The sequence below is a fragment of the Gracilinanus agilis genome, chromosome 3 (assembly GCF_016433145.1).
Source record: "Gracilinanus agilis isolate LMUSP501 chromosome 3, AgileGrace, whole genome shotgun sequence".
NCBI classification, from domain to species: domain Eukaryota; kingdom Metazoa; phylum Chordata; class Mammalia; order Didelphimorphia; family Didelphidae; genus Gracilinanus; species Gracilinanus agilis.
Window position 1 is genome coordinate 494,368,356 of NC_058132.1, and position 13,529 is coordinate 494,381,884.

The 13,529-nt window shown below is 35.2% G+C and overlaps 1 protein-coding gene across 1 annotated transcript in view; it reads left to right on the forward strand.

Annotated features, from left to right (window-relative positions):
* Positions 1-13,529, forward strand: part of SLC9A2 (solute carrier family 9 member A2) — a 111,388-nt gene that overhangs the window by 60,741 nt on the left and 37,118 nt on the right. Inside the window, exons 4-5 of the mRNA XM_044670467.1 lie at positions 4,532-4,749; positions 11,051-11,253. Of these exons, the coding sequence (XP_044526402.1) occupies positions 4,532-4,749; positions 11,051-11,253 (421 nt within the window). The remainder of the gene's footprint in view (positions 1-4,531; positions 4,750-11,050; positions 11,254-13,529) is intronic.

Below are 13,529 nucleotides of genomic sequence, written 5' to 3' on the forward strand. Positions count from 1 at the left end.
GGTGGGAGAACATGAATCATGTAACCATGGAAAAATATTTTTTAAAAAAAGGAAAAAAAGCAACATATGGGGACAGCTGAGTGGCCTCAGACACTTCTTAACTGTGTGACTCTGGGCAAGTAACTTAAATCCCATTGACTAGCCCTTATTTCTGAGACTGGAGGGAAGGTTTGTTGTTTTTTTTTAAAGTAATATATGAGATGGAATGTTGAATTTGGAAATATGAAAAAGCATGACTTGGAATCACATCTTAGACATAGTGGATAGAGTGTTGGGAGCCTGAGTGCCAAAAAATCTGGCATCAGACACTTATTAGACCTTGGTCAAGTCATTTAACTTCTGTTTGTTTCAGTTTCCTCAACTATAAAATAAGAATAATGATAGCACTTACCTCTCATGTTGTTTTGAGGGTCAAATGAGATAATATTAGTAAAGGGCTTAGCACAGTGCCTGGCATATGGTAAGTGCTACATAAATCCCCATTCTCTCTTAATTCCAGTGCCTTCCCTTTGTGAATTATTCCCTTTTTATCCTATATATAGCTTGTGCTCTCTCTCTCTCTCTCTCTCTCTCTCTCTCTCTCTCTCTCTCTCTCTATATATATATATATATATATATATATAAATATATATATATGTTTATTTATGTATATTTGTTTACATATCACTCTCCCATTAGGTTGTCAGGTCTTTGAGGGCAGGAACTATCTTTGGCCTCTTTTTTATTTCTATTGTTTAGGACACTGCCTGATAATTAATATTTATTGTTATTTCATTTAAATTTAAATCTTATTTAATATTTAATAAATATTGATTACTTTTTTAACTTTGGAGAAGTCACTTAACCTGATTTTATTTGCATAAGTTAATAGCACATAGTATTGGTGTGAGCATTAAGTGAAATTATGTTTGCTATTAAAAACTTATAAAAGATTCAGTGTGGCAGAATTGATAGTAATACCAACTATTCTATATTCAAAGAGGAAACTATATTTTGGTGGGGGGGTGAAAGTGTTAATAGTTACAAGAATTATGTCTTAGTTTCTACAGTTGTCTACTGAGAATATCAAGATTGATTCTTATTAGTCTTAGCTATATTTTTGTCAAATCTCCCTGGAGCAGGAGTTTGGTAGAGAAGGTCTGGAGTGAACTGTGGAAAGCAATGAGCCATGGATGGCTTGAGTGCCCTCCTGAAATCAGCTATGGGCAAGGGATAAAATCTTTGTTTATATTGAAGATTTTGAATGAAGAAGCTCTTCATTGGCTTGGTTTTTTCTCTTTTCTTTTACCATCCCCTTTTTACCCATGCGTGGACATGAAGGGATTCTTAATCCAGTCTGTTGAAGCAATCTTTTCCCATCATTAAGTTCACAATATTATTATTGGCCTATTTCAGATCCTTATTATAAGCCTAGGTTCATCTCTTTAACATTCTGAGTTATAATTTTCTATAAAATGGAGATGGTAACATTAAGAGTAGTTACCTTTGGGGGCAGCTGGGTAGCTCAGTGGATTGAGAGCCAGGCCTAGAGACGGGAGGTCCTAGGTTCAAATCTGACCTCAGACACTTCCCAGCTGTGTGACCCTGGGCAAGTCACTTGACCCCCATTGCCTGCCCTTACCACTCTTCTGCCTTGGAGCCAATACACAGTATTGGCTCCAAGATGGAAGGTAAGAGTTTAAAAAAAAAAAAAAGAGTAGTTACCTTTCATTGTAAACCTTAACATGTCATATAATGGTAAGCTATCATTATTACTAAACCCCAGCTGCTGAAAATATCTGCCATATTTACTTTATATTCTGCCAATGTACTTTGCACATAATGACATTTGTTCTACAATGTACTATTGATTTGTGTCCAAGCTCTTAATCCATCCCTTTATCTCCCCACATAGATTAAAATTTTCTTTTAGAGTTTTTGATTGCCTTTTTCCCCTTCTCTTTTGAAGTTTTAATTTGATATCTCATTTATTATTATCCACATTTAACAATACAGTCTTCCTCTTTTCTTTCCAGCTCCCAGTGAGCCATATCTTAAAACAAAGAATAAAAAGGGAAAGGAAGAAAGCTTTTCAGGAAAACTAACCAACTCTTTGAAAAGCCTAGCATTATATTCAGTTATATAACCACAGGCCTCCATCATGGAAAAGAAGTGAGGATTGAACCTTTTATTGTCTTTTCCTTAGAACTAAGCTCAGTTATTAAATTTCCCAACATTCAAATATGATTATTTAGTGGCTGTTGTTTCCATTGCCACTCTTTTGCCTTGTTTACCATCTTCTACATATCCTGCAGCTCCCAGGACAATGCCTTATCCAGCTGATGGATATTCAATAGTTTTTTTTAAATTTAGAATATTTTTCTATGATTCCATGATTCATGTTCTTTCCCTTTCCTCCATACCCTTCCTCTTCATGTAGCTGACGTGCAGTTCCACTGGGTTTTACATGTATCAAGACCTATGTCCATATTATTGATAGTTGCAGTAGGGTGATCATTTAGTGTCTACATCCCCAGTAATATCTCCATCAACTCATGTGTTCAAGCAGTTGTTTTTCTTCTGTATTTCTACTCCCACAGTTCTTCCTCTGAATGTGGCTAGTTTTCTTTCTCTTAAATTCCTCAGCATTGTTCTGGATCCATGTATTGCTACTAGCAGAGAAGTCTTATTCAATAGTTTTTTTAATTTTTTTTAAACCCCAATATCTTTTTATGTATATCCTTCTATATTAATTAATTTTTATTTGTTACAGGGCTAGGCAATGGGGGTTAAGTGACTTGCCCAGGGCCACACAGCTAGGAAGTGTCTGAGACCAGATTTGAACCTAGGACCTCCTGCTTCTAGGCCTGGCCACTGAGCTGAGTTTTTTTTTAAACTATTGAAACATTAGAGTTGATAAAAAAAAAAAAAAAACATATGAGACTGCCCTTTTCTTTTATAGATGAGGAAACTAAGGCTCAGTGATATGAAGGAGGTAAAATTACTTGCTCATGGTCATAGAACATGAAGTTGAGCTTTTTTCTGTTAAAATCCCAATCCATTGCTCTTTTGCAACACTAAATTACTCTTTATTGAATTTAGTCAACGATTGATATCAAGCAAAACACATGAACTTTGTATTCATTACTACAGTTCTTTCTGGATAGGATAGTAATTGCTCATTGTGGATGAGTGGGTTGATGACTATTTGTTAGACTAAGTATTTTTATATGGAGGATAAAAGCAATATGTATACATAAATGAAAAGCAACACTTTTTAGGCAGACTTTTTTTTTAAAAAAGCAAGAGTTATGACTTTAACCCACAGGATTTCTAGCTGAAGGGTTATAAAACAAATTATATACTTAATGTACACAAATTCCCCTGTGTCCATAAGGATGGTAGAATCTTTCCAGTTGTAATCCAGGAAAAAAAACCACTTAATAGAAGTCAGGTCACCTGGCATGTCACGTAAAGATTATGTCAGGGAGTCAGAGAGGAATATGGAAAGAATATGACCTATCTGAACTTTCAAAATACATGATTTACAAAACTTTTAAAATTGTTGCATTGCCTAACTCTGAGTCATATAATTACACTGAAGTTAATAAAATGGGTAAAATCTATTGGAGTCTCAATATAATACCTTATGATGAAATCATTAAGTTGTTTAATGACATAACTAAGTAACTTATTAACTCCTTTGAAGAGGATCTAAAATGGATTGTCATATCAAATTATCTCTGTTGGAAGACTCTAGTGTGGTCATCTCAGTCTATGTATATAGACAGACTTAGAATGGGAGCTCATTGAGATCAGACACTGTTGGCTTTTTTGTCTTTGTTATCACTGATTCATAGCTTAATATCTGATACATAAGAAGTTTTTAACAAATGCTCAATTGATTTACTGATGAGGTAAGTTCAAGGCTTATTTTAACTTATTATTCTGGGAGTTTTTTGTTTTTTGTTTTTTAACTCCTACCTTTTGTCTTAGAATCAATAAGAGTGGTAAGGGCTAGGCAATGGGGGTTAAGTGACTTGCCCAGGGCCACATAGCTAGGAAGTGTCTGAGGCCAAGTTTGAACCCAGGACCTCCCGTCTCTAGGCCTGGCTCTCAATCCACTGAGCTATCCAGCTGCCCCCTACTCTGGGAGTTTTAAAAATGAAAATAAAATCAAAATACTATGCAGAATGGGGAGATAATTCTTATGAAAAATATAAAAGTGCTTTGTAAATTCAAGGATATTTGAATTGGGGATTAAGGAACTTTGCTACTTTCAAAATCTGAATTTAGAATAAACATTCTTCTTAGAATAGCCTAGAAAATATTTTTTGTGAAGAAAATCAATCTAAATTTTATTTTGTTGTGTCAATAAAAAGACATTAATGGTGAAAAGGTAGAACTGAATATCCTTTTAATAAATTCTTGAGTAATTAATTTCTTGATATTTTGAACTGAGGACATTTTAATGTGAACTAAGTAGCCGGTTGACCTCAAGACTATTATTGCTGTTGTTGTTTTCAAACTTAAGGTTCATTTCTTCTTTCAGGATCATAGCTTGTGCTATGACCATGAATAAATATGTGGAAGAAAATGTATCTCAAAAATCTTATACAACTATCAAGTATTTCATGAAGATGCTGAGCAGTGTCAGTGAAACCCTGATCTTCATCTTCATGGGAGTGTCGACAGTGGGAAAAAATCATGAATGGAACTGGGCCTTCGTCTGCTTCACCCTGATCTTCTGTTTGATCTGGCGTGCACTAGGTAATTAGCTCTTGGTAGTCTAGATGATGGTTACAATCATAGACCAGGAAAATTCTTTTCATTATAAAAAAAGAAGTTTGAGAAGTACCTAATGGCTAAATAAATGAAAGTAGAAAAATGATAACTTCATGAATTCCAGCTTAAAATAAATTGGAATGTCCTTCCAGTTTACTGGGGCAGCTAGGTGGTTCAGTGGATAGAGTGCAGAGACTCATCTTCATGAGTTCAAATGTAGCCTTGGTACTTCTTAGCTATGTGACCCTGAGCAAGTAACTTAAACCTGCTTGCCTCAGTTTCCTCATCTGTAATAATAGTTGGAGAAGGAAATGACAAGTCATTCCAGTATCTCTGCCGAGAAAACCTCCGATGCGGTCATGGAGACTTGGACACAATTAAAAATGATTGAAAAACAACAAATCAATTTATTCATGAACTCTAAAATCTCTTCTAAATTCCTAAATCTGGTATCTCATCATGGAGTGGAGGAGCTCATGGACTCAAATATCATCTACTCTAAGCCACCCCTCATTGTACAGAGAAGGAAAATAAGGTTCAGGGAGGTTATGACCTCCTCAAGTCACACAGACAGTAAGCAATAGAAGCAGGATCTGAATTCAGGCCATCTGACTCTAAGCCTCTTGTGCTTTTCACTTTTTGAACCATTTCCAGTCCTGGAGTTGCATATCATCTTCACTATAGAGAATACCACAGCAATGAAATAAAAACTCTTTGAAGTACCGAAAGTCCTGAAACTATAAATCTAGGTCCTTGTTCTTCACAAAGTATGGTTAATGTAATGGGGATGCAAGGTATCAATGATTGACCCAGAGATGTTAAAGCCCTAATATCATTCAACCAATTAATATCAGTTAGTTTTTATGAAGGGATATTATCTAAAATAATATTTACTTCTGGGCAGCTAGGTGGCACAGTGGATAGAGTGCTGGCCCTAGAATCAGGAATATTCACCTTCCCAAGTTCAAATCTGGTCTCAGACGCTTATTAACTGTGTGACTCTGGGAAAGTCACTTAACCCCATTTGCCACAGTTTCCTCTTTTGTAAAATGAGCTGGAAAAGGAAATGATAAGCTCCTCCCATATCTTCTCTAAGGAAAACCCTAAATGGAGTCACATAGATGTATGTTTGGAATTCAGGGAGGTGCCATTTAAAAGTATCTTACAAACTTCCTGTGGACATGTGGGGAACTTTGAGACTATATTCCCCGTGATCCAATGGATTTTACATAGACATGCCCGAAATGACTGAACAGAAAAAATGTACTGAAAACATTTAGCAAGGCTAGTACAAAACACACAACCCCTCTCCAGAATGAGATTGGGGAGGGCAAACTGCCCCATGCCACCTTGAAGCCAGGAGAGAGTGGGCTAAAATGTAGTTGCCACAAAAGATTCATCCCCACCACATTCACTTTCTAATGTAGCATAGAAGGTGGACAAGTTGGCCTCTAACTGCAGCAAGGCACGGCTCTTGGTGTCTATTAATACTGGGCAGGGTCAAGCAGATCAGTCTTCAGGGCTGTGCTGGAGCTTTACCCAGCTTAGCTGCTGGTAAACTTTGTAATGGACTCTATTTTATGGTCCTTCTGGAATCATACAAGATTGTTTTTTTAATTAAAACCCTCATCTTCCATCTTAGAATCAATATCATGTATTAGTTCCAATGCTGAAGAGTGGTAAAGGCTAGGCAACAGAAGTTAAGTGACTTGCTACTTAGCTACCCCACAGTTGTTCTAGTTCTAATTTTCCTTTACCTTTGTTATTCAGTCACATCAAATTCTTCCTGAGACCCCAGTAACTCAAATATTTGAGCAAGGCTGATTTTTGACAGTAAATGCAGACTGGAGACATATAGCAGAGAAATGTAACACTAAAGAAGACTTTAAACATCATGGAGACTAACTTTCAGTTTATGGTAAAAAACAAACAAACAAAACTGAGGCATAAGAGAAATAGAGTGACTTACCTAAGATCACATGGCTAGTTACACAGAGACCTATGACTTTAACCCAGGATTTTTGACTATCTATCCATATCCCTGTCCTCCTACTATATTGATTCATACAGTATTAGTGGATACCCCCCCCCCATCAAATTTGAAATTTGGTAAACTTTTTTTTATATATTTATTTATATATTTATATATTTAATTTTATTCCAGATCCATGAATATTTGGTAACTGATGAGGGCATTAAGGGTTCGTTGTTGTTGTTATTCACCTGTTTAGTTATATCTCACTCTTTGTGACCTTATGGACTATATATCACACCAATGCTGTCCATAAGGTTTTCTTGGCAAAGATACTGAGATGGTTTGCCATTTTCTTCTCCAATGGATTATGGCAAACAGAGATTAAGTGACTTGCCCAAGGTCACACAGCTAGTAAGTGTGGATAGACTAGAAGAGTCCCAATAAGGATGGGGAGAATAGGTCACTGGTGCTGTTACCACCTTTCTCAGAACAACAGGACCATGTGTTTTTTGTTTCATTAGAATTAGAGCTATTTGACAAGCATGAACTGCCATATCTTTCTATTTGTACCTGCAGTGGTTAGCACAGTGCTTTATATTTAGTAATGTAAAATACTGTTTATCATTCATTCCATTCATTCATATGCTTTTGGGGAATGACTTTTGCTCTTATACACTTGTGAATAGGAAACCTTTATCAAAGGTATTGGATGCACAAATTTTTTTTTTAGTAAGGCCATTTCCCTTATTAACCTCCTGGCATTAATTTTATTCATGCAAAAATTGTTTTTCAATTTAATGTAACTGAAATTCTTTATTTTGTCCTTTGTAATCATTCCTATCTCTTGTTTCATTAAGAATTCAGTCCCTACTTAAAATTATGATATATCTGATGTTATGCTTCTATACTTTTATGGTATTTTCTTAAATATATCTATTTTTAATCTATTTTATTAAATAATATATGATGTTGATCTGAACTTAGTTTCTGCCAGAATGCTTTCCAGATTATCCATTTATTATTGTCTAATAGTATATGCTTTCCCATGACATTTTTTCTCTTGTGTTTATTGAAAACTGGGTTATTGAGCTCAATTATTTCTGATTCTTCTATGCCTAATGTGTTCTAAAGAACTATTGTCCATCTTTTAACTGGTATAAGTTTGATGAATTTGCATGAGTTTCATAATATTTTATTTCACCAATGAATTTTTTTTATTTTTATAGCTATATAAGGTATTCCTTAGTTTGTTTGCTATAACTTCAAGACAGTAAATCAATTTCCATAGTGTTGTGCTTATTTAACTTTTTGTGTTTCTGTTACTTGGGATGTTTATTTAAGTTAAATATTCTGCTTATGTCTAAGGTTTGGAGTCTTTTTCTGTCATTGCATTATATTGGAATCATCTTCTGCTAAATTGACAAGTGTTCTTGTTAATTTATCCTTTCCCCACTCACTTTTTATTTTCTATAAGTTTATCAAATATTATTGCATACATTTGGTGGGATTCCTAGTATATTTATTAATTTTATTAACCTATTTCTTTATCTTTTACCCCTGCCAGATATGTTTGATGGTATTTTTAAATATATTTTAAAGTCTGGGAGAGCAAGACTACCTTCAATAATTGTTTTGTTGTTTAGGTTACCCTTTGTTTCCTCATCTGTTAAAAAACAGGTTTTTAATCTGTGATCTTATGATTAATACAAATTTTATTATGTTTTAATCCATTTCCATAAAGGAACTTCTTTGCACTTTGATTATATTTCTAATAATTATATGAATTAATATAGAAAATTTGATCATTTAAAACTATATTAATTTAATCCATCTATGACCAAGGAATACTTTCCTTTCCTTTCCTTTCCTTTCCTTTCCTTTCCTTTCCTTTCCTTTCCTTTCCTTTCCTTTCCTTTCCTTTCCTTTCCTTTCCTTTCCTTTCCTTCTTTCCTTTCCTACCCTTACCTTCTGTCTTGGAGTCAATACTATATATTGGCTCCAAGGCAGAAGAGTGGTAAGGGCTAGCCAATGGGGGTTTAGTGACTTGCCCAGGGAAGCTAGGAAGTGTCTGAGGCCAGATTTGAACTAGGACTTCCTGTCTCTAGGCCTGGCCCTCAATCCACTGAGCTACCCAGCTACCCTGCCAAGGAATACTTTTCTAATGATTCATATATTCCTTTCTTTCCATGATTATTAGTTGCTATGCCCTATGTATTTCTAGGTAGTTTAATTTCCAAATATTTTATAAATTTTTACCCAATTAGATTACCTGCCTTCTGTATTACGGATATTCTCCTCTAACAAATGTATTAATTTCTCTTTTATATTTATTTCAATTGAAATGAGATGGAGAGGTTGTTACAATTGTATTTTGAATGATTTTATGATTATTCTTACTAAAATGAAAATGTGTCTTCTCTGAGAAAACGAAGAATACTATTAAGGGGAAATCTCACAGCTGATTATTTTTTTTATTTATCCTGATTATTTTTTTTAGTAGTTTACAACTGATGTTGCAGGAATGGCATTTGGAGAACTCATGCCAGTAGATGTTGCTTGTCTTCTATCATAAAGCATTACAAGTTAACTGAAACAATTTAGTAGTAGGGGTAATGTTATAAATAACTAAAGAAGTTTTTCCTTTACTGCTGGTTATTATCACAAAATAACCAACTCTTTGGCTTGGTCCACCATAAAAACTGAGTTACTTTTTTAATATTCACTATATGGAGTGTAAGAAGCTGTGGCTGTTATTTCCCCACTAATTGGTTCTTCCTTTCTAGTTTTGATGTCTAACCTCTTTCTTCCTTTGCCTTCTTTCTGGAGTTACAGCTATTGGGGGCAGTTACTAGAATCAGTTGAGGTTGCTGTATTATCATTATTTGAGACCACCCAGCTAGTTTCTGAGATGGATTTGAATTCAGATCTTCCTGACTGGAGGCCTAGGTTTCTGCCCACTGTGATAAACAAATTGTGCCATATGAATTTAATAGAATATTATTGGCTCATGAGAAAAGATGGAATGGCAGCAGACACTTCACAACTATGTGACCCTGAACAAGTCACTTAATCCCCATTGCCATTCTTCTACCTTACCATTCTTCTACCTTAGAAGTAAGGCAGAAAGTAAGGGCTTAAAAAATAATGAATTGGGCAGTCTCAGAGGAAACTAGGGAGACCTCTGCAGTGAAGTCAGTAGAACTAGGAGAACAATTAATAAAATGATAACGACCTTATAGAGAAAAACAACTTTAAACAATTTTTTAGAACTCAACACAATGATAAACCATAAGTCAAGAGTTAAGATGAAACATACCATTAAACCCCATGACACAGAGGAAATAAATTAAAAATACAGAAAGAGATATACATTTTTGGAGATGGCTAATATGAACATTTGTTTTGTCCAGTATGCATCTATCTATGTATTGGAGCCTTTAATTTTTGTGATTTTTTTTCAATTACTTGCTGACAGATTATTGGGAAGGGTAGTAGGAGGGAGAGATTATTTTGAAAAATGCTTATGTTGAAAAAAAAAGTAAAAATATTTTATTTAATAAATTAATAGTACTAGAGTAAGAGTCAGAAGGATATGGGGTAAAAAAAATTCCATCTCTGACACCATGTGACAGAGGACAAGTGACTTAATCTTTCTAAATCCCAGTTTCCTCAATTGTCAAAATGGAGATAATAATAGCTCCTCCCTTACAATGTTGTAAGGTGAATTCAGTGAGATAATTTATGCAAAACACTATGCAAACTCTAAAGGTCCATTTAAATTCTAACTCTTATTATTTGAGAAGATTATGACGCAGTGATTAGACAGCTAGATTTAGAGTCAGAAAGATCTCCATCCAATTCCAGTCCCTAAAACTTACTAGCTATGTATTGTTGGGCAAGTCACTTGACCCTTCTCATCTTCCAACTACTCAACTGTAAAATGGGGATATTAATAAGCTTACAATTTCCTTACAATGCCCTTTCAGGATCAAATAAGATATATGTAAAGCATTTGGAAACAATAAAGCATTGTGTAAATATCAATTATTATTATTATTATTATTATTTCCCCACTTCTACAGATGTAACAGCAGTTGAAGTCACCTAAAGCATTTAGAGGTTAAGTAATTTGCCTAGGTTCACAAAGATAATAAATGTCAGAATCCAGATTTGAACTTTGGTCTCCCAGATTCTAGTCCTGTACTTTACCTTGCCACCATCTCTTCAGCAAATGTACATACTAATTATTCCTGGTTACATGTCATGACCTCAAGCAGTATGACTTATTTTTGATTTTATCATCTTCCTCAGGTGTCTTTGTTTTGACTCAGATCATTAACTGGTTCCGGACAATACCTCTGACTTTTAAAGATCAGTTCATCATTGCCTATGGAGGACTACGAGGGGCCATCTGTTTTGCTCTGGTCTTCCTGCTTCCTGCTGCAGTGTTTCCCAGAAAGAAACTGTTTATTACAGCTGCCATTGTTGTCATATTCTTTACAGTCTTCATTCAGGTGAGCACAGTCCCATTCCATACTGAAAAAATAAGGTCTTTTGGTCCATCCAAGTAAACTCCTTTCATGAAATACAAGTCAAAAGAACTTGTATTCCCTGCATGTAAAAAAACGAAACAAAACAAAACAAATTGTGATCTTAATGTAGCAAGAATTTGTTAAATCTTTGTGAAGTAAATAAAAGTTCAAGGAAAAGTGCTCATTTGGATTTCTATCCTTGAATTGATCATTTGTTTAGAAAGGGCCAAATTTTTGTACTTGATCAGGTAATCATTTCAGAGATATTAAGAACAGAGTGGAAATCTGACCTTAGACATTTCCTGACAGTGTCACTTAATTTTCATTGCCTAGCCCTTACCACTCTTCTTGGAATCAATACAGAGTATTGTGTATTAGCAAGGTAAGGGTTAAAAAAAAAGTACAGAGTAGAACCTTGTAGCCAATGACGGTTTTTGTTGTTGTTGTCTCTCATCCTTTTGCTCTATAAATCATTAAGTGTTCATTGAATATTCTACCTTTTATAAAGTTATTTGACCTTAGCTGCTTATCAGCCCCTCATCTTGAAAACTGGGGTGACTAAATACACTTTTAACATCAGGCTTCAAATGCCACAGATGAACTCAATTCTTTAATCACTCTTCCTCCTTCTTTTCACATGCTGAGGATAATTATTTGATTTCAGTCACGTCTGACTCTTTGTGAGCCCAATTGGAGTTTTTCTGAGCAAAGATGCCAAAATGGTTTGCCTTTTCCTTCCCTAGCTCCTTTTACAGATGAGGGAACAGAGCAAAAAGAGGTTAAGTGACTTGTCTGGGGGTCACACAACTAGGAAGTGTTGAAGGACAAATTTGAACTAAGGAAGATGAATCTTCCATGACTCCATGTTCCATTCTCTATCCACTGTGCCATCCAGCTGCTCCACTGAAGAGAGCAGATTATCATAAATCTGGACCCTGGAAGCTCACTATGACTTTACATAGGTGGGAACTAAGTCTTTAATGATAGCATTATTTCCTAGGATACTTGCAATTTTTCTAAAAGGACCCTACCCTCTGTTTCTGTGCCTTAGCACTAGCTATGGAATGTTCTTCATCTCAGCCCTACCTGCCCTAGCCTGCAGGGTGCCTTTCTCACTTCTCTTAGATGTGAATGCCTTCACCTTTTAGATACCTTCGTCTACTCAATATTCTCTTCTGCAAAATGATATCAAGAAGAAAATGGCAAATCACTTCAGTATCTTTGCCAAGAAAACCCAAAATGAGGTAAAGAAGAGTTGGACCTGACTGAATGACTGAAAAACCACAACAAATCATCATCATCATCAACAACAACAACAATTTGTTCAGTGCAGCAAAGCCTACTGAAAATGATGTGTCTGGGGCCAGGAGGTGGGGGGCTTCCCCAGCCTTGGATACTGAATAACATTCCTGCTTTGCTCTTGGGATAGCTAAAAGATCAAATCCCTCTCCCAACCAGAGGCTCCCTGGACTCTTGTAGATGGAGCCTCCAGTAACACTGAGCATGTCCAAATGCACTCACTGGGGTGTTCTTGGATTTCCCACTATTTCAGCTCCAGCATCTCCAGGGCTGCAACTTCTTTTAAAACCTGCTCCTTCTAGAAAACAATTTTTAATAATAATAATTTCTTTTATTATTGCTCATTGTGATACTGCTTTGCAATGTTCAAAGCACTTTCCTGATTGCAACTCTGTAGAATATGTTTATTATTTCCAAGTGCTTCCTCTGTTATATTTTATTTAGTCCAAATCCTTGTTCCACAACAAATAGCCAATATGATAAATGAATACTATTCATCTCATTGCAGTCTACTGTAGTAAAAGGGTCCTTTTAAGTAAGTGAGGTCCTTTGGAGATAAAGGATACTACTAACACATTAGATATTCTAAAAGTAAGAATTTTAAGACAATTAGAAGAGAAAAGTAGAATCAAGGAAGTCAGCAATGATACCTTTCTATATCCTTAAGTTATATGATGAAGGTAGGAAGGAATATAATTAGCAATTTTTGTATAAAGGTAAAGTAGCAAAAAATGCACTTTGTGATAAAATGGGTAGCTAATGGAGGAGATAAGCCAGAAAGGAATTCATTCTGGGTTTGACTATGAGGAAGAAGTCCTTGACCTCTGGTAGCTTCATTTTTTTAACCAATTATTCTTGTTAGGGTGCTGAGCTGACTTGTTTCAAGTTGTTCATTTTTAAAAAATTACTTGACAGAGTTTGTATCTCGATATCTCTACTCTTAGCTTTACTGTTCTAGA